Source organism: Paralichthys olivaceus, chromosome 19 (genome assembly GCF_024713975.1).
Source record: "Paralichthys olivaceus isolate ysfri-2021 chromosome 19, ASM2471397v2, whole genome shotgun sequence".
Classification (NCBI taxonomy): Eukaryota; Metazoa; Chordata; class Actinopteri; order Pleuronectiformes; family Paralichthyidae; genus Paralichthys; species Paralichthys olivaceus.
In genome coordinates this window covers 9,097,736-9,118,068 of record NC_091111.1, presented here as the reverse complement: position 1 = coordinate 9,118,068, position 20,333 = coordinate 9,097,736, and the positions used below count along the sequence as shown (strand labels likewise).

Sequence of the window (20,333 nt, the reverse complement as noted above, 5' to 3'; positions counted from 1 at the left end):
TTCAGGAAAATGGACTTCAGTGCATTACTCATTCCCTTTGATTCAGTGAAGAAAGAACAGACATGAAAAGGACAGCTGAAGAAGTTGTTATTTCCATTCTAATGCTGTGTGACCATCAGTAATCTGGCACAGTAGGGAATATGGATGCACAGTAGGTGGGGTTTCTATCTCTCTCCTTTCTTCTATACCCCTCCATGTTCCATGTTCCACATCTCCACCTCTCTCGCCGCGCTTTCCTCTAATTCTTCACCAACCCACTACCACCACCATTACCAGCCCTCTCTATTCTCTCTCTCTCTCGTTTTCTGCCCTCATTTCCGAGAGCGATCGTCCCTGGGGGGAGACAGAGCTCTGAGGGAGACGGGGGATGGAAGAGAGAAAATGGCAATGGCAGTTTGTAGGACAGCCGTTTGCTAAGAGGTGGGAACTATAAAGGTGAAGGAAAGGAACATGAACAGAGCGATAAAGGCAGTGAGAGATTGAAGAGCCAAAAGAACGTGAGAAAAAGCAGAAAGGAAAAACAGGAGGTGAGAGGAATTAAAGGGAAGAGGCAGAAAGAAAGGAGTTAAAGAGCAACAGAAGCGACAGTAGGTAAGCCACTTAGTTGTGTCCATCAGATCATTTAACATTTCATTCAACCACTCATTTAAATATAGGGGAGGTTTAACATGAAAACTGGTAGGTTGTAGTGTTTGAAAGGTCTAATCAAGGTCATTTGTGCTTGTCTTCTTGTCTTTGGTTTGTGTCCGTAGCTGGGACGGTGTGGGACTGGGATGTGCTACATCTTTCCACTGAAAAGCAAAGTATTGAATGGATTAGCTGGCTCAAATAAAAAACTAAAGCCTAAATAAATAATGAGTCAAGTAGCACGCGAACATGTACACTCGTAGATGACGATTAGATGAGGAAGTAAGTTGAGATGTACTGAGGGAGTTTTAGAGGGAAACTGAGATGGAGGAAAGGGTTGGTGGAGCTGAATAAGAAGAAAACATCCCTCTTGTGTGTGCACACAAATACCTCATCTAGTTCTGCTGGTAGCTGTGTCTGAGTTTGTGTTTATCGTGGATCCGCAGGCTTTTCTCTATTCCCTGTTTGGAAAACTGTGTCACTTTATCGCTACTAATCCACAACAAAATTGTTGGATAAAAACATAACCACAACACGAACAGCACTGGCCTCAAGGCAAATTCTGTGTGAAGTCATACCCTCTTGATGAAACAGCAAAACATAACATCTGATCACATACGAAGGCTTTTCTATGCAGGAGGGGAGTTTGTGACGCAGGTCTGCTGCAAAGATGTTTAACCCACGTTTGACCCTACTCCTCTGTCACAGATCTTGCTAAGTCGAATACTGGACATTGAAGATGTACAGTTTTCTAACACTGACTTAAATCCGTTCCTGTCGTAAAACACTCACTGTGTTGATGATGTATATGATATATATACATCTTGAGGCTGTAATGATGCCACCGCTATTGTTTATATGGACTGTGGGAAGAAGAGGGAAAGAGGAGGGGCGTCAGGGGGACATAATGCGAATGGGCGATTGGAGGGGATTGAAAGGGGGCCCGGAAGAAAGGGATTGAGAGAGAGATGAGTGCAGAGATTTAGAGGAAAAAAAGTGAGTTGCCCTGGATTGATGAGTAGAAGCGAAAGATGGAGAGAAAGAGAGAAAGACAGAGATGAGGAGGAGATAGAGAAAGTTTTAAGAGAGGTAGAACAAGGTTACCGGTGTTTTAACAGTTGTAGAGAGAGAGGGACTGTTTAAAGCAGAGCTAAGTGGCTGTGACAAACATCTTGCACAAAAAGCTGCCCGGTGATGCCAGCTCACACACACACACACACACACTCCCACAACTAGCAGTTAGTCCAGCAGCAGGGAACTTTTTTCTCACAAGGGCCACAATTTTTATAACATCCCTCAAAGGCCATACAAAATTATCAAAGACATATATCACACTAACCTTTGTGGAACTCCCTCCCTTTGTGAGACGTCTGATGTCAAATGGTAGTGACGATGATGATGATGATGACGATGATGATGATGCCACCACTCACAGATTATTTTGCATTTTTGGGTCAGTCAGTCTTGAGCAGAACTTGAATCTTTGTAAGAGTCTGTTTTAAAAGGAACAGCTCACAGCAGCAGGTCATCCCAAACTGAATTACAAACAATTGTCTCCTCAGAATGGCGAAAATCATACAGTTTGTAGAACTTGAGCAGAGAGAGGTTGTTGCAGCTTCGATCTCATTGTTGCTCTAAAGCTCAATGATCTTGTGTTGAAGGTTTTAAAGACACATCATTTGGTTTCCACCTTAAACAGCCTATTAAATATGCTCAGTTCCTTTCTGTTGACTATACATGTCCTGAAAACCTTTGCCAAATGCCTGTAGGAGTTTTGCAAACTCACTAGGATATTCAGATGTCGTGGCAAGCTTTTGTTCTTGCAGAATTGGAAAATACAGTGTTTGCACGCAATACAAAAGTTTACCTCTCTCCAGCCACTCCACAGCAGCAGCAAAGCACTCCTCCACTAATTCACCTTGAGAATGAGGTTTCAATTTCTTAGCTATTAGCTCGCTCACTTAAAACAACTTGCCTGTATAATAGTGTCTGTTACAGAATGTTATCATAAAGCTGCTTATTGGGCACACAAACTCTGCTGAGGAGATTTAACTCTTACTAAACCTATTTGTTTTCACAAACCCTAGTTTAGCAGCATGTTTCCAGCTGTGGTGGTGCTGGAGATTTACTTTCAGCCTGTCCATGTAAACTGTTGGCACACTGGTTTATCTTTTTGCTTCAACTAAAACAAAATACATTTGTCCATTTTCTTTGGAGAGCATGACATTATGCATCTACTTTTTGATGCTTGTCAGCGATGTAGCGTTACTGCTGCTTGTGTGTCCTTCACCTTGACTGCGACTTGATGGGCATACCACATCTGCAGGGACCCACCCTGATCTAGTCTAATGAGAAACATAGGGTCTCAAAGGAGGGGGAACTGCAGTTATTAGGTACCTGTACCAGACCTATTATGTCGACTACTGTAGCATTGGGTAAATTGAAGAAGACATTGGGTATGAATGGAATCGTTTGCCTCTATCATAAGGACAAAATATGTTGATTGATCCAGTGTATTTGCGGCGTGTTGAATTGGACAGATATACATCAGTAGTATTTGTCTTTGTCACAAAATGTATTAGCCTTCAAACATTTGCACACACCAACATACACACATCTGTAGCCATCTCTCCTGCTCCCCTCCCTACCTCATTAGCCTATCATGCATAAGGAGACCTGTTCTATTTTTACCCCCACCCCCTCCCTACACACCGCTGCTGTGCTGTAAAACTGTGCATGGGTGTATGTGTGTTTGTCCTCTCTTATTGAAGGTGGCATGGCAGGAAAGAGAAAGTCGAAGAGAACTGGTGAGATGGCCAGGAAGTAAAAATGAGATGATGTAATGAATAATAGAGTCAGAGAGAGGCGGCGAGAGAAAGAGAGTGTGGGTGATGAAGAAAAACAGGGTTAGAGAGATTCAGAACAGATACAAGGACAGCAGATAACAATGACTTAATAGTGTATGAATCATGCTTAAACCTCGGCCTGAGGCTCTGTACAAAAAATCTGGCAAACACACACATAATGGCATAAACACACAACAGCTTGTGTATGCAGGTACATTACACATCCTGCTCTCAACTTGCCCTCAAGACCAATGTCATGGTCATCTAGTGTTATCAGCAAATTAGTGTCACGCTGAATAACGATGTGTGTTGCTTTAATTGGGCGTGTGGACAGTGCTGCCAAAGATATTTGGGTCGAAGAGAGCATGTGTGTGTGTTGACTGCAGCTGCAGGGTAAAACCAATGACTCAGATATTAAGAATTGAGTAAGTTGCCTTATTTCACTGTGTCAATTTGTTGTCTGTTATGTGTACGACTTCTTGTATCCAGCTGCTGAGCCGTTGACCCAGATGAAGCTTGCTGTGTGACATAATGAAATCCTAAACTGTTGTGTTTTTGTGTGCTTTGGTAAAGGAGACGCCCAACGCAAGAGCTAATGTTTCAAACAGCTATGAGCTCATGTGCTAACATCTGTGTGACATATAACCAAGACTCACTTACATATGCAATCCTAATACATTTAGTTTTGGTGTTTTATTGCTTACATTACATAGCTGTGGTACCTAAAATCCTATATCTAATATTTTGAGTGTATCATTCTGTCTATTTCCAATTGTGAAGAAAACATTGAAAGCACTCAAAGATAAAAACCATGCATGCCATGTGGCTCATTTATAAAAGATACTTAGACTAAAATCTAAGCTGCTTGCCATCAAAATTTAATGTTGGTGCCAAAATCGGTGGTGCAGTCAGTCTTTATCCAGCGCTCTGCCAAATACCTACTGTCAATACAAAATGCAGTCTTATTCAATGTGTATCATTTTCAGTGTGCAAGTGATTCTGTATCCATATGACTCAATGAAGTAAACCCTAGATAAAATGTAAATATAATACTAATAGTGTCAGCTTCATTTCATTTTGCAATTAAACTGTTATATTTAATTTTGTCACTGTGACATTTTTTTTGAAGTGTCATCCATCGCTCATCCATTCCTCTCCTTTCTCTCTCTGCAGATTGACCTGTCACCATGACAACAGAAGTGGGATCTGAGACAGAGGTGAAGGAGAAAGCAGAGGAGTCAGCTGCTCAGCCGGACCAATCAGAGAAGGCAACAGAAGAAACCCAGGAAGTAGCGAGTGCGGAGGGTGACGAGAAGGAGAAAGAAAAGGAGAAGGAGAAAGAGGGGAAAGGAATATCTCGATACCTGCCAACATGGCTTAAGAAGCAGAAGTCTCAAAGCCAGGTGCAGTGAATTCACACTGAAGTAATTATATTGTGATGGCAGAATAGAAAACCCTGTTTATATTATTTAGCATAAAATGTTTAGTTTTATCATAACTGGGAATAAATCAATGAATATCCATATTAGGTTTTTAATGTCTGCGTTTGTTTCCCCCTGACCCATGAAGACCTCTCCAACCAAGGAGGTGCCACCCACAGAGGAAGCCAGTAACACGGTGGAACAGGAAGAGGAGGGGCCTGCCCCAGAAGTAAACGGTCACGCAGAGGAAGTGGAAGAGAAGGAGGCAGTAAAGTCGGAGCAAGTGAAAGAACAAGAAATAGAATCTCATTCCAACGCCAGTGCAGACACTGAGGTATCAGTCAGATGTAACGGTACACGCTCTGAGAGATGAAGTAGACAGGTGGTCTTCTATTGGTCTGGTTGTAGGCTGATGTACATGTTTTGACTCAGGCCGAGGTCTGTTTGGTTATTTTGCCAACATACAAATGAACCTTGATATGAATTATAAAAATGACAGAGCGCAGCAATAAAAACAGTCTGTGGCCTGGGGGTTTGGAACCTCTGATCGAGAGGCACACAGTGGAAAAACACCCACACCTCGAAGCAATAATTCAACATTTTGGGTCATTTATTTATTTACTTTCTTAAGAGTTTGAAGAGAAGATCAAAACCACTTGCAGCACATTCACCAAATCTTTACCAAGTTTTTTACTCTTACAAAAGCCATAGCGTAAAAACAGGTTTCAATTATTTTTGGTATGTTATGTGCACGACTATTTCTTGGCAGTCTGTAGACTTTCATTAGCATGATGTGACCAGCGAACCTGCTGGGACAGGATGTTACTGCTCCCAGCCAAGAAACGAACAAACAGTGCCGCATTATTGATCTTCTCAATTAACTTAACTTATTCAGCCAAAATAAGGATACTTCCTAATGTAACCCTAACTACTCCCTAAACACAGAGGAGCCTCACCTCAAACTACTGCAGTAGTTTGGAGTGCTTAAAAGTCTTTTGCCTGAACAAATTCCCTCTTATATGAATCTGACATATTGTGTCACTAACTTGTTGAAGTGTTCAAAACCCAGTGATCAGTCACTGTTAGACCGATAGTTGTAAGCCATTTGTCACAATTCTGTAAAGGTACACTGACATTTCACAGCAGTACACTCAGACACACACATAAATGATTCCATCCAGTGATCATATTAATCCACCCAGTCCCACCCAGTGACATCAACATTTTAGTTATCAGGCCAAAAGAAAAACGCCTGTAGTTTCTAACAGCTCATTCAGACTAGATGGGGAATAACACAAGAGAGCGACAAGAGTGTTTTCTCTAACATGCGTCAGACGGGCAGATTTTAAGTGATCTCCCTCATGCCACTGAACTAATGGGGACTTTTCAAGGAGGACCGGTACTTTTTAAGTAAGGGGGCGACAGTGGAAGACCCTGCAAGCATTTGTGGTGTAACTTTATTTTTTCCCCCCCTCAGCCTGCCAAGGAAGAGAAGGCGGACGAGAGTGCGGAGAAAAGTCCTGAAGAGACCAAGGAGACAACAGAGGGAGAGGTCGCAGAGGAGGAGAAGAAGGAGCAGGAAGGAGAGGTGCAAGGTGAAGGAGAGGAAGGCCAAACCTCCATTTTTCAGTCGCCTCTTCGTCTGGTGAGGAAGACCAAGATGAAACTGGTGGTCTGTCATGTGAGCCTACTGGATGGGACTGACTTCACCTGTGAGGTGGAGGTAAGAATTTGGAGACACATGTTCATGACACAGAAGGAGTATTTATTCAATTGTGGGATTTAGATTTAGCTGATATGAGTATTTTCCAAACTATGTTTCTGATAGAGCTTTCTTTCTGTTTGTGAATGTATTTCAGTGATGCCCTAATGTTACAGCGTTTTGTCATGCTGCTGCAAATTGTAAAAGCAGCCGTCGCACATTTCCTTGACATCTGTTTAGATACAAAAAAGAAGTGCCAAGAGTTTTAGTTCGGTTCTGATCACACGGGATCAAACCAATGAGTCATGAAATTCAATCTCTCCAGGATTTTACAGGCTAGAAAAGGGACTTTCATTCATGTGTTTGTGTTCCACTGCTATGTTGCTTTTGTGCAGAACATCAGGGGATTGCTTTGCATGGAAGCAGCAATTTGTTGTTAATAAATTAGAGACCTTCATTTCACACATCTGGATCTTCACAAGACTTAAGATTCTTGCATGGGGGACTGTTGTAATCGGTGAAACTCACAGGAAACTCTGATGATGGGTCAAATTCACGTCAATTATTGCCATGGCAATAGTTCAACATCCAGGACGGTGTCACGGTGTAAGATAAAAAATAGTCCCTGTAACGGCCAGCAATTCTCTATGGGAGACTGATTACTGACTGACATACAACATACATGTCCCTGGGTCGTTTTATAGAAGGGAAGTTCTAATTGGCTACTGACAAAGGCTTGGCTCATTGTCTGTCTCAATGTTCCTTTGCTTGTCATGTAGGCCACTCATGCGTGGCAGTGTGTCAATGACGTAATGGCTAATAGGATCAGATCGTGTGTGTTTTGAGTGTTGGGCTGTTTAACTTTCTGACTCAAACTGCAGTTATAAGCACACACTCAGTATTGGGGCGTGGTTTAGAGGATAAATGCAGAGCATGCTGCAGGGGCTTGTCTGGTGACCAACACACACACACACACACACACACACACACACACAAAAACACAGAAACCTGGTAGATTATGGGGGTCCCACCAGATTAATGTTCTGCATCTGCTACTCTAACAACACACGTGCCCTCTAACCCCTGACACACACTCATACATATGTTAGATATTTACAAAACCACATGTCCCTCACATTGTTGCCACAGGCTCTGTTGCAAAAATAGATTAATGTATAAAAAGATATCGAAACCAGATGAATAACAACCGTTGTCTTTTGATGTAGCTGTAATCTTCTACTATATGTCATTTTGGATAAAAGGAATTAATAATTTGATTAAAATGACTGCTGCTTAGTATCCAGTTGTTCTTCTACATGTGTGTTTTTCTCAATGTGAGAATCACAATGTTATAAATGTGTATTTCCCAAGTGGCAAACACGTTTTTAGTCGTTCCGCTTCTCATATTCCCACACTCACTGGCAGTCCCTGGGAAACTGCCCAGAATAACCACCGTGCAGGTCCATCGGGTCCCTGGTTCATCGGCCCCTCAACAGAACACTGACTTTCCAGGTCTACATTTTTACATTTGATCTGGAAATTTGAAATGGCATCTTTACCACAGTGAACGCGCTTCCTAATCTACAGTATGCCACCGCCCAACAGCATGCCTGTGAGTGTCTGCGTTTGTTTGAACAGTAGCTGCTTTGTCTCACAACAGATAACGCTGATACTGCAACTAACTGCTATTGTCCAAAAGTACTCACTAACTCTCACACACACACACACACACACACACACACACACACACACACACACACACACACGCACGCCCTCCCTCCCTCCACACACTGGCATAGTTAGGTTGCGAGAGGGAGAGATGCACAATGCATTCCAGAGATTAAATTTTCTCTTTTGCCCAGTCTGCCTTCCACACACACACACACACACACACACACACACACACACACACACACACAAACTGACTCTAACTCCCTGTCCATTCCTCCATCATCCATCTGTCGTATTTATTAACTGATTGCATCAAATTTATTCTGATGTAATAGCTTAATACATATTTTATTAGTTGCCGTGCCTTGGATGCGAACCTTGGCCCAACTCTCTTTAGTGGTGAGTTTCAAAGGGGTGCCTCTGTGTCACATGGTCTTAATGCTGTTTCTAAGAATTTCATTAGTATTGGTTTCAACAGGATTTTAGTGTCACACGGTTTAAGCACCGTTTCGTAGAAATTCATTAGGGTTTCAGACATGAGTGAAAAGGTACTTGCTAATATTAGGCCCAGTTGCTGTGGGTTTGACATTTACTGGCTCATGTTTACACAGAAAAACAAGATGCTAACAAGCATCTCATCTCTTGTGCTCTCTATAGCAATTATTATTTTATAGATTATATAGCTTCATACATGTTTTTCATTAAATTCCTGACTTCTTTCCTCTGAATCTTTTTTCATCACAATTAACCTTTTTGTTTATATTGCTGAGGATATGAGCTAAGGAAATTGGAGGTATTTTCTAAGCCTCTTTTTATTCCTTCCATACACAATTGTAACAGTCTCTCAAATCATTGTTATACAGTTCCATGTCTAACAGAGACACACAATTGTTTGGATGAAAGATTTTTAAAATTCCAGATCTTTGTAATTGCCTGAGGATGTTAGACAGTTTTCTGTAGGTAGTGCCTGGCTCGGAAGTACATCAGCACAAACGGCGAAACCCTGAAAGGTCGCATTGTTTGGGTTTTTGCAGCCACACTGAGCGTCTATGCGGCCCATGTGTCTGCAGATGTTGCCAGTTGTCCCAGGACGAGACGAAAAATGCCCTCTTTCATCCCCATTCTCTTTCACCACACTGTCTGAGCAATGCCACTCTCACAGTCTGTGCAGCAGCGCCAGTGCGGGCCTGCGATGGCCCACTGAAGAGACACAGCCACTATTAAATTATTTCATTCCTTCTCGTCGTTTTTTCCACCCTCCCTTTTCTCTGTCTGACCTTCTTTCTGTCCAAAGGGCACCGTTATGTTTTTGTGTGCGTGCACGCTCGAGCATGCATGAATGTGTGCTAAATGTCATTGTCATAGTTGAGTGTGGAGGATTTTATGGCCAAGGGTCCCTTCGGGGGATATGAAGGAATGCATTGCCCAGAGACAGATGGAGCGACTCAAGAAAAGATCAAGAGAAAAATGAAGCTGATTTTGATAAAAGAAGGAACAGAGATGCTTTGGTCAGAAGCTATGGACAGACCTTAAATGTTTTTTTTCAGAGAATACTCATGTTTTTCCGTCACATTTCTCAAATTCTATAATGAAATTAAAAGCTTGACAACTGAAAACATTGTGTTGTCGCTTTTAAGATTGTTTTCCCATCCAAATTGAATGTGTTTATTATAATCTTTGTCAATCTCTCTCTCCTTCTACAGAAACGTGCAAAGGGCCAGTACTTATTCTTTAAGGTGTGTGAGCATCTTAATCTACTGGAAAAAGACTACTTTGGACTGACGTATAAGGACAGCCATGAACAGAAGGTATGTATCCACACACACACACACACAGAGGATGTATTGTCTGTAATGTAAACTGCAGACATGTATGTCTGGAGAGTGTCTCACAGTTTTTTGACAGATAAAATTGTGTTCTTGCTCTTTGTTTAATCTGTTTTTAGTGTTGGTTGGATCCCACTAAGGAAATCAAGCGGCAGATACGTAGTAAGTTAAATCTCTTTACAAATCACACTCTTGGGTTTTGATTCTGACTCAAAGATGTGGACCATCCATCCATCCATCCATCCACCCATCCACCAACAGTACAAGTTGTTTCACGTGAAAAGTAAAAAGACAATGAATAGATCCATGTTTGATTAATAAATCATAGCAAGTATCCTCATACCAATAGAAAAACAAACTGCGTCACAGCACAGTCAAACAAAAGCTGAGAAATCTGAAACCCCACAACAACAGTATGGCAACGTGGAAGAGGCTACAAGCGTGTGATCACTCTGTTTCATTATTTATCAATCTCTTTATTAACAGTGTTAATTTATAAATGTAGGGCCAGGTGTGGCAGCCCATCTTTTCTTTTACTGACTGCATATGTAGAGCGATGAAAGCACACCGCATGTCCGTTTCAGTGGAAGAGGTGTCCTCAAGTTCACCATCAATCAGCATCGATTGTTTTTAAGTTGGCTCTCATTAACACTGAGCAAACAGGGCATTGATAGATTCTCCAGTCCATTTAATTAGCATTGTGTGTTACCTATAGACTGTTGTTATGTAAGGGGCAATCCGTAAGAACAAGGAAATGCACTCATTGGTTCCTTCTCTCACTTCCTCCTTCCTTTATGTCATAGAAAGACTGGCCACTGGGACGTCCAAAGACAAATCCTAGTGGGCTGTTGCATTGGATGACTACATTTTTTGTGGATGCCTTCATGCCCTCTTTGTATCAGTCATTCAAGGCATGTATTAGAGTGTGCTGCATACAACTTAAAGAGCTGGGTTCACTGGCCACTCGCAACCAAGTTTCAACCCTCACACACAGTTAACTTTAGCTCGAACAACTCTAAGGGAATAATGTTTTCCACACTTGTTATCTTTCAGTTATTGTTAGACTGACAACAGTGATTTCACACCCAGTCTTCCCAGTCAGAGAGATGGGGAAGAGGGGAAGTGGCAGCAGAACTAGAGGACGAGCCACGAGAGGTTGAGGAATGCAAGGAAGAGGAAGAACAGATAGAGCAGCAACATCAATATATGAGTCTGAGGAAAGAGTGGCGGGATGCCGCAGAGTGTGTGAATATTTTTGAAGAATATGCACATAACTTTAAAATAACAAACATTTTGCTTTTAGTTTCTTGCACCCTTTATTTTCATTGATGGCTTCAAAACACAGTCTAAAACGTAGAGTCACACTTTTAAGAGGAAGACTCAGAAAAAAAACATATAATTTTGGCTCATAAAGGGTTATTTTAGAATTAGATCATGTGAGGTAGTTGTGTCTGGGTGTGTGCGGACTGTGTGTGAGCCTCTCAGACTGTGGTGAGAGTACATGCCTGTGTTTCTGTGGCCGTGCTGCTGTGTGTGCCTGTGGTTCATGGATGAGTGGTGTGTGTCTGGCTGCATGTGTTCGTTGGTTTACATTTTTCTGTGTGTGTGAATGTTTATACAGAGGAAAAACGACTGTTTGATCACGTGCATCTGTGGTCATGTGAGTTGGATGCCTCTGTATCTGTGTGTATGTGTGTGCATGCGGAGAAAATGCTGCACAAATGACACGCTTGACTCTGTTTGGCTCTAAACTACCATCAGTCTGCACTTCGCCGTCATAACTTCACCTCACTACAGGCTTGGACCTGGAAGGGATTCTGAGAAGCACAAGCTCTGTAATCCCCGTCCATACTAATGCACCTGACTACACATATCACATGACCATTCTCATACACTTGTTGTTTGTCTGTTTGCAGTTGGTTGGTTACTTACAGAAAATACTTTGTCGAAGAAACAACAATTGTAGTAGGGGATGTGTTCTCTTGTACAGATGACGAGGTGGATTGATGTGTTAACAACTTTTTGCCTTCAACGTTGCTAGTCAAGTTGTCACTGATGACCAGCGCATTGTGGGTGGGACTGCTTTTTTTATTTTCAATAAATGTGAGACATCAGGGGCACTATAATGAGTTAAATCTGCTCCATGAAAACATACTAAAAAATCTTGTGTAGTAGTTCACATTCTTGAAGATTTGTGGAGGGAAAGAAGGAGGAAAAACATGCCAGTTGGACGATTTAAAGAAAGTTGGGAAAATGTGACAGCACTTAAGATCAAATGAGAAAAATAAGAGTGGAAAATTATGAGGGATTATTTACTATATCTGGTATCAGGATAAGACTCAAAACCAAAGGAAATTTGAAAACTGATCTGTCTGAAGTCAAAACAATTTCCAGCGTATGAAAACCATGCATAGAGATCAGCAATGAAACTGAGAGTAAAACATCCTGTGGTACTGAGAGAGCTTCTTAGATTTCACCGTTGCAGATAATAGGAACAACATTTCATCCAACTTCATGCCCAATTTCACTGGAAGCTGAGCAGAAAAGCTGAAGTCTTTACTCAGTCCAGTCAGCAGCCCTCTGCAGCGCATGTGGCTGTTTTTAATGTTTAACAGAAGCACTCATGTTCTCCACATAATCAAACTAACCTTTGGGTGTCTCACTGTTGTGATACTATCAGTGCGTTGTCATTATACATTTCCAGCCGATTCAATTCAGTTTCTCTGTTGTGAGCTAATAGGCAGATGTTTGATTCTTGTGCTTTATTGGTTTAACACATAAGTAATGAAGAGAAGACCAGAGCTAAAATTTAAATTGAGCTTCCTTAGCTACACAAGCATAATCAGTCAATTGGAGCCTGAAGTTGTTCAGTTGTGTCTTTTATTTATTCATAAAAAAACCTATTTTTGAAGGAGACACATTCTGCTCATATTCATGCCCATAATTTTAATTTGTGTTGTTACTTGAAACGTTTCACCTGCTCTAATGGTTAGAAAATGCATCTTTCCTCATACTGTCTGTTGCTGCAACTCCTCTTTTCAGCCTCTGTCTGAAACCCCTGGTTTGAGCTCATGTCTCTTTAAGGCCCCCGTTCAGCTCAAACCCAGTCTGCTCTGATTGGCTAGCTGACCGGTGACTGCTGTGTGTAGGAAATGTTTGCTCTCGCTTTACCTGCCATTTTTAGGGATATGCCCCTAGCTGCTAACCCTGCATTATGCTTATGTGTGGAATCTTAGCATGTGACGTCACGATACCCCGAAAGTATCGGCGGGACTACGACGAGGTGTTTCAGGAGCAGTCTTTTCTGTGGGGGAGAAGAGCTCCCTCTACAGCAGATTTTGAGCATTTTCTTTTTGCAGAACTTTTATACACCGAAAACCTATATAAAAATCATAATACATCTCCTTTAAAGAAGTAGTTCACCCCCCAAAAATGGTGGGGTAAGGGGTGGTTTATAGAAACTGTCAAGATAAAGTGAGTGGAGAGATTGCAGTGGTCCTGTTGTAAGGGGTTGGGTGTGTCTTACTGTATGGATGTATATAAGTGTGTGTGTATATTCTTTGAGTCATGTGGAGGAATGATTGGTGACACGTGGTTGTGTAGAAGGACGGTCACAAGAGACCCTCAGAACACTCACACACTTAACACATCGATATTCACTCACAAACACAAACACACACAAACGAGGAAGCAGAAATATCTGCTCCAGAAGTTTTACTGTGTTTACAATAAGTGACAAAATTGTTATCAGTGGAAAAAACAATAAATCTTCTTCACCTTTTGCAGTGAGAGAGTGTCATTGTTAAATTTCCTGAAAGGAATTCACAGTGTCCACCATCCTTCCTGCTCCTCAGGGACGCCTGCATCTCTGCATGTGAGCTTTTATCGCCGTATGTCCACTTGCACGTGTGCGTATACGTGCCTGTGTCTATGACCTTGGGGGAGGAAGCGGTCGTGACGTGATGTCAGCTTCTCCCCAATTGAATTTTCCAGATGATGCGATCCCATGTTTAAGCCAAGCAGTAGAGAAAGGGTGGGGATAGAAAAGGGCAGGCAATATGGCGTCGTGCAGGGATGAGAGTAGGAAATTGGAGCTGAATGGAGACTGAAATGAAATTAGTCCGATCCAAAAGGAAACAGAGAGATGCAATCATGAAGCTGTTAGTGGTGATGTTGTTGGTGATAAACATGTTTTTGTTTCTGATGATGATAAAGATTACAGTTTGGTATTTACATAAGCTATATGGGGTTATGTAATACTGGTGTGTGATGTACCAAGCTTAATGCTTTCTAAAAGCTGTTATTAGTTGCCCTCGCCCACACTTGATTCTCTCTGTCTCCCAAACACACACACAAACAGATGGAATAGATGGCATTGGAGATAAATATAAAGATCGATGCATATCAATGCAGACTGACCCCATTTTAGTTTGTCTTTCATATTTTTCATTTTAAGTGCACTTTGACTACATTTACAATGTTACTGTGTTTTAAATCACTCTAAATAATAATCAATCTCCTTTTCTCTAGGTAACAACTGGCAGTTTTCATTCAATGTCAAGTTCTACCCTCCAGACCCCTCACTGCTCACTGAAGACATTACCAGGTACAAACACACACTCACAGCCGCACACACCACTACGAGATGTACTAATGTTCACATAAATTTGCATTCATTTATTTTCTATGGGCATTGGGGTAATGGAACAAGCTATAAACACACTGGCATATTACCACCTGTCAAAGTTGTTCAGCAACTGTTTGCTTATTTACACAGACACAGTGACATAAGCATTAACTTGGAAATGTGTTTCTGGTCACCTGACAAATAAGGCTTGATCGTCATAGTCTCCATTGCGCTCAGTTTCTGGTCCTCACCTGCATCTGAAAACAATATCAGACTCTTATGCTTCTCTCTAAATATCCCTCTACTGTTTGTTCATCGGCTTGTCTTTAACTTTGTCTGCTGTGGTGTTGGGCAGGTGGTGTACAGTTGATTCTTCCGGCCCCATTTATACATATGCACACCCACACGCGGGCATGCTCCAAGCGCACAGCATTTAGGGTGAAGTGTATGTCTAATGGAGCGAGCAACTTCTCTGATGGTTGTAGCTGAAGGCTTATTGAGGACACACAAACACAGGCATTCACCAACACGCATATACTTACTCAGACAAGTGCCAACAAGTCACCTACTGGGTGCTGTTTCTCCTCCAGGAGTATAGAGGTATAATTTAGCCTATTCATCTCTTTTAAGTTTCAGTAGACCTCCTAATTCCACAGACTGTACGACAATGTTCACTCCCATAAATACATTATTGTCCTGCGGCTGCGTATCGCTCCAGTGAAGAGAAGCCCTGTAACTGGATGACTGGGGTTTAAGCCTCCATGTCAACATCAAGTGTCCATCCTGCTTAAGTGACTCTGAATGACAGTTAGCAGCACCTCGAGGTGTCCGCATTAGCCATTCACACAAGCTCCATTCACATAATGAATTCTTACAAAGAGGACAGCTTACTCTGTCGAAAATCCACACAGGCGCCCAAACAGTTCACTGACTGCAATTCTACATGTTACGCAGCTGAGTTTGGGTACGTGATGGGGAGGATTAGACATGAGGTTATTCCAACATACCAGTGTACGAGGATACGATAAGAAAAGTGTACAACAAATCCAAATCCAGCTCCAACAAAGATATTTAATCTGCTCCGTGTGAATACTCAGATTGAACTAAAGCCAGTTCTTCTTTTCTAACTCTCTCTGATAGGTACCTGTTGTGTCTGCAGCTCCGTGAAGATGTGGCTTCTGGTCGACTGCCTTGCTCATTCGTTACTCACGCCCTGCTGGGGTCATACACGTTGCAGGTATAGTACTTTATGTCTGTGCAAGTGGGAATTTCCAGATGTGACTGTCTTAGCTTATTTGTCTCAGAATTATTGAAGTGACATGTCCTTTATTGGTTTTTCAGGCAGAATTTGGTGACTATGAACCGGACCAGCCTCGGCCTCTGGACAACATCGGCCAGCTCATCTTTGCGCCCAATCAGAACAAAGAGATGGAGGAGAAGATATTTGAACTCCACAAGTCTCACAGGTCAGAGAGGACACAGTCATGCATTCCAACAGAGTTAACCATGTCTTCTTTATCGTTAAAAGCTGTAAACCCAGTAGTAAAGTGATTTACTGTGTAATCTGAACATTATGTATTTATACTACTGTGCAAGTTTATTATCTCAGTGTTTGTAATGCAGTGTCCTTTCTGTGTGTTTAGGGGAATGACACCTGCACAGGCTGATGCCCAGTTTCTAGAAAATGCCAAGAAACTATCCATGTACGGGGTGGACCTACACCATGCTAAAGTATGTATGAATTCTCTCCTCTCTACCTCTACGTCTCCTTTCCTCTCTCTGTTGACACCCAGGGATTAACAAAGTTTCTTTGATGTGGGACAAGTTTGCTGGTGTGTCTGAACGTCTGTGTCACAGTATCTTTGTGTGTGTATGTGTGTGTATGTGTGTGTGTGTGTGCGTCAGCTGTGCAAACACTTAGGCAGGCCATTGCCATGGGAACACTCAGTCTCTCTCACTGGGATAGCAGGTCATCCACAGAGAGCGTGCATTTTTTCCATGTGTGTCTGAGTACGTTTGTGTGTCTTTGTGCAGGATGGGCAAAAAAGATGGGTAAATATGCATGAGGGAAAGGGAGAGGAGTCTTTAAATAGAAAGAGAGGATGTGGGATTGAAGACATGGAGAGGAGGCAAAGGAACGGGGTACACAGAGAGGTATAGTTAGATGGGGACAGATCCTTTAAAGACAGAAAGAGGCGAGTCCCCTTTAAGGACATGCTCCACTTGTTTGCAGCACAGAGAACCAGAGGAAAAGTGGAGGCAGCAGCACAGAGAGGGTTTGAAAAGTTGAAAATCTTTTTTTATAGCATACCGATGTGGTGGGAATTCAAGCAGCAGATCCATTTCTGTCATGCACCATTAATTTGTTGGGCTACTTTGATAGCCCCCTGAAATCCCAAAATAATTTTTTTCAAATATTTTTAAAAAAATTATCAGAATCACGCAAATTAATTTCTTTGTATATATGAAAAGGGGAGTTTGACACATTTCAGCCATTCATGATTGTCTGCGTAAAGTCAACCTGCATTGTGACAACAGTTGATGGCTGCCACCTTATTTTTCCTATAAAATGTTGAGTAATATTGGACAAATGCAGCGTCTGTAGCAGATGGTTGGCATAACCTTAAAAACCGAGGCACTCTTCCAAAGTGGGCGACCCAGCGATAGTGATCACCAGTAATATCAGCTTCAAACACCACGTTTCTCCCTGCAGTCACTGAAGAGTCATTGTTTATTCACTGAAACAACAGAAAGCAAATGGAAAATAGTTTACTACTACATGCATCCTGTCAGCGTGTCCCAGTCTGAGTCCTGAAATGTGTCTGTAGTGAAAGCTCGAGGACAGAGATCGATGAGCGGCTAATAGCATGGCAAGGCCATGTGACATGTTTGTATGTCCCAGTAAAACAGTCCATTACCAACATATTGCCTCCACCATTAGTCCAACAGATTTTTCCTGTGTTCATTCACCACTATAATCAATACCCCCCCTTACCATTACCAGATGGCTTTGGACTTAAAAGCTTTGTAAGTGAGCTAGTCTGCTGTGTTACTGTGCTGCACAACAGAGTTTGTGTGGGTGGGTGGGGTTGACTTTAAGCAGACTACTTTAGAAATCAATTGCTGTATGGTATGATCTGATTAAAAGAGTAATCAAGATATTATTATTAGTATATTACTATAATATAATAATTTTAAGGTACATTTGATCTGTTTTTTTCCAGGATTCTGAAGGTGTGGACATCATGCTAGGTGTGTGTGCCAACGGACTCCTGGTTTACAAAGACAGACTTCGGATAAATCGTTTCGCCTGGCCCAAAATACTTAAGATTTCCTACAAGAGGAACAACTTCTACATCAAGATCAGACCAGGAGAGGTGTGTAACCAGACACATGTGCAAACACAGGCTGTGAATGCAGAGTTCTGACTGCAGCAACAAATGATTCTATGTGTGAACACCAGAAAATTGGATCCGGACATTTTCCGGAGTTTGAATATGAAGAATGCAGAGATTGTCCGGGTCAGACGTGTTCACATTAACAGGAAGATTCAGGCGAGGTGTGGCACCTGTGTAGAACATGCATTGAGAATAATGTTGTTTTTTCTTCAGTTTAGAGTCTACCGTGTGGTAGAAACGTCATCAACACGCCCACTTGCTTGCTGCAGTTTTTCCAGACATTTTGTAACTCCAGATAATTTTTTTTTCCTATGGTGCGTAAAAATGTCTTGATTCTGGCTTCTCATTTGTGTCTTCGATAGACGGAGCAGTTTGAGAGCACGGTGGGATTCAAACTCCAGAACCATCGATCTGCCAAAAAGCTGTGGAAAGTCTGCGTTGAGAATCACAGTTTCTTCAGGTAGAAATGCAAACACGCACTATGAAGAACACATGTATTGTATATGGACATGGATTTAGAGATTTACAGTCTTGTGTTTGTGATACTGAAACAAGTCTTATGCTTTGGAGCAAAACATACACAACAATACACAAAAATGAAATAAATGCTGTGTTGCTGTGTTTGTAGTGTGTGCTCTGTCTACGTGTTTGGAGGAGAGAGAGGAATAAGCTTTAATATCCTGTTGCAGGATGCGTTGTCTGGGAATATTTTGTTTCTCTTCCACATGGATACATAACTGCAACAAGTGTTATTGCAAAGTAAATCACTGAATAAGTTTTAAAATGTATTCACCTCTATTGTATTCCCTCATCTCTGTTTTCCTTCCTCCATCTGTTTCTGGTCCCTGTAGGTTAAACGCACCAGAGCCTCCTACCAAGGCCCGCTTCTTGACTCTGGGCTCCAAGTTCCGCTACAGCGGACGTACCCAGGCCCAGACCCGCGTGGCCAGCTCCCTCATAGACCGACCTGCACCCAACTTTGAGCGCACCTCATCGAAACGCATCAGCCGCAGTCTGGACGGAGGTAACACAGACTCACGCAACACTCAAAACACGGCATTCCACCAGCTTCGCTCTGAACAATATTTAATGAATGGACAGAGGGACGGAAAGAGGAATGGAAGGAATGATGGGCAAGTGGAAGCAGGATGGATGGAGGGATTTTGTGTGTGTGTGTGTGTGTGTGTGTGTGTGTGTGTGTGAGTGTGTGTGTGTGTGTGTGTGTTTGGATGTAAAATGCTCAGTCTGACCAGATACAGGAAATAGCTGCAGCATATGTTTCCTGTCACACTTAGAGAGACAGAAGGAGAAAGAAAGAAATGAAAAGAGAGAATGTTATGTGTTTGTCAAAGAAAGAGGCCCCTATAATGAAAGACATTCTGTCACTCTGACGGCTAACACATTTCGAAGCATGGGGAAAAAAAGGACGGACAGAAATCAACAAGTAATGACTCCAAACTTAACAAATAACTGAGAAGTGATCTCATGTGCTGTCAAAAAACCTGGGACTAATTCCGTCCTAATTTCTACAGAGTCATTATACTTGATATATTTCATAATGCTTGAAATCAGTGTTTTCAAAATATCAAACACACATTTTATTGTATTTTAGTTTTTTTGTAGTTTTCCTGATTCCTGCAACAAATCCCACCTCATGCAGCTGTGTGCTACTACTTCTGTGATCTGATGATTTATTCCACTGTCTTACATTGCCCCCTGCTGTACACTTTACTCCATTACAAGGCATCATCATTGTTAAGGAATATACTGATCTGATGTCTTTATTAATATATGTTGTTTGTGTATTTAATTTTCCTTCAGCACCCATGATCAGCATAACTGAGGCTGGCAGGGACACAGCTGAGAATGGACGCGAGCTGCACCTGGAGCTCCACTCTGATTCAAAGGTGTGTGTGGGTGTGTGTATATGTGTGTGCGTGTACATAAAGGGTGGATCCAACGTGTGGGTAAATATGTGCGTCTTCAGGACAACATGACCAAAAAAAAGTTGCATATTAAGTCTTTGTTTGTCTATTTGTTGTCATTATAGTGAGTTCACATTTTCCCACAGGAACTGCTTACGTCTTTTTGTGTCAGAGAGACGATCTGTATTTATTTCGATGAACAACTTCATAATATCAAATAGACTTATGGTTATTTTATGTGATGGTGAAGACAAGAGTCATGTGCTTGGGTCATTTCGGTTTTCTCATGA

General features: G+C 41.9%; 2 protein-coding genes across 27 annotated transcripts in view; one reads left to right on the top strand and one right to left on the bottom strand.

Annotated features, from left to right (window-relative positions):
* itpkb (inositol-trisphosphate 3-kinase B) overlaps window positions 1-2,229 on the bottom strand; it is a 47,689-nt gene extending 45,460 nt beyond the window's left edge. Inside the window, exon 1 of the mRNA XM_069515626.1 lies at window positions 1,967-2,229. The gene's annotated coding sequence lies outside the window, so the exon portion shown is untranslated. The remainder of the gene's footprint in view (window positions 1-1,966) is intronic.
* The window catches only part of epb41l2 (erythrocyte membrane protein band 4.1 like 2), a 52,550-nt gene that overhangs the window by 14,403 nt on the left and 17,814 nt on the right, over window positions 1-20,333 (top strand). For 24 of the 26 annotated variants that reach the window (XM_069515611.1, XM_020091733.2, XM_020091740.2 and 21 more), the window contains exons 2-14: window positions 4,647-4,876; window positions 5,043-5,228; window positions 6,372-6,617; window positions 9,971-10,075; window positions 10,213-10,255; window positions 14,624-14,699; window positions 15,861-15,957; window positions 16,062-16,186; window positions 16,364-16,451; window positions 17,945-18,097; window positions 18,481-18,578; window positions 18,970-19,142; window positions 19,940-20,025. In XM_069515611.1, the coding sequence (XP_069371712.1) occupies window positions 4,661-4,876; window positions 5,043-5,228; window positions 6,372-6,617; window positions 9,971-10,075; window positions 10,213-10,255; window positions 14,624-14,699; window positions 15,861-15,957; window positions 16,062-16,186; window positions 16,364-16,451; window positions 17,945-18,097; window positions 18,481-18,578; window positions 18,970-19,142; window positions 19,940-20,025 (1,692 nt within the window). In that variant the 5' untranslated portion in view covers window positions 4,647-4,660. Of the gene's footprint in view, window positions 1-320; window positions 592-4,646; window positions 4,877-5,042; window positions 5,229-6,371; window positions 6,618-9,970; window positions 10,076-10,212; window positions 10,256-14,623; window positions 14,700-15,860; window positions 15,958-16,061; window positions 16,187-16,363; window positions 16,452-17,944; window positions 18,098-18,480; window positions 18,579-18,969; window positions 19,143-19,939; window positions 20,026-20,333 lie in introns of those variants that run through there. The other 2 variants (XM_069515602.1, XM_069515615.1) reach the window with 2 other exon arrangements.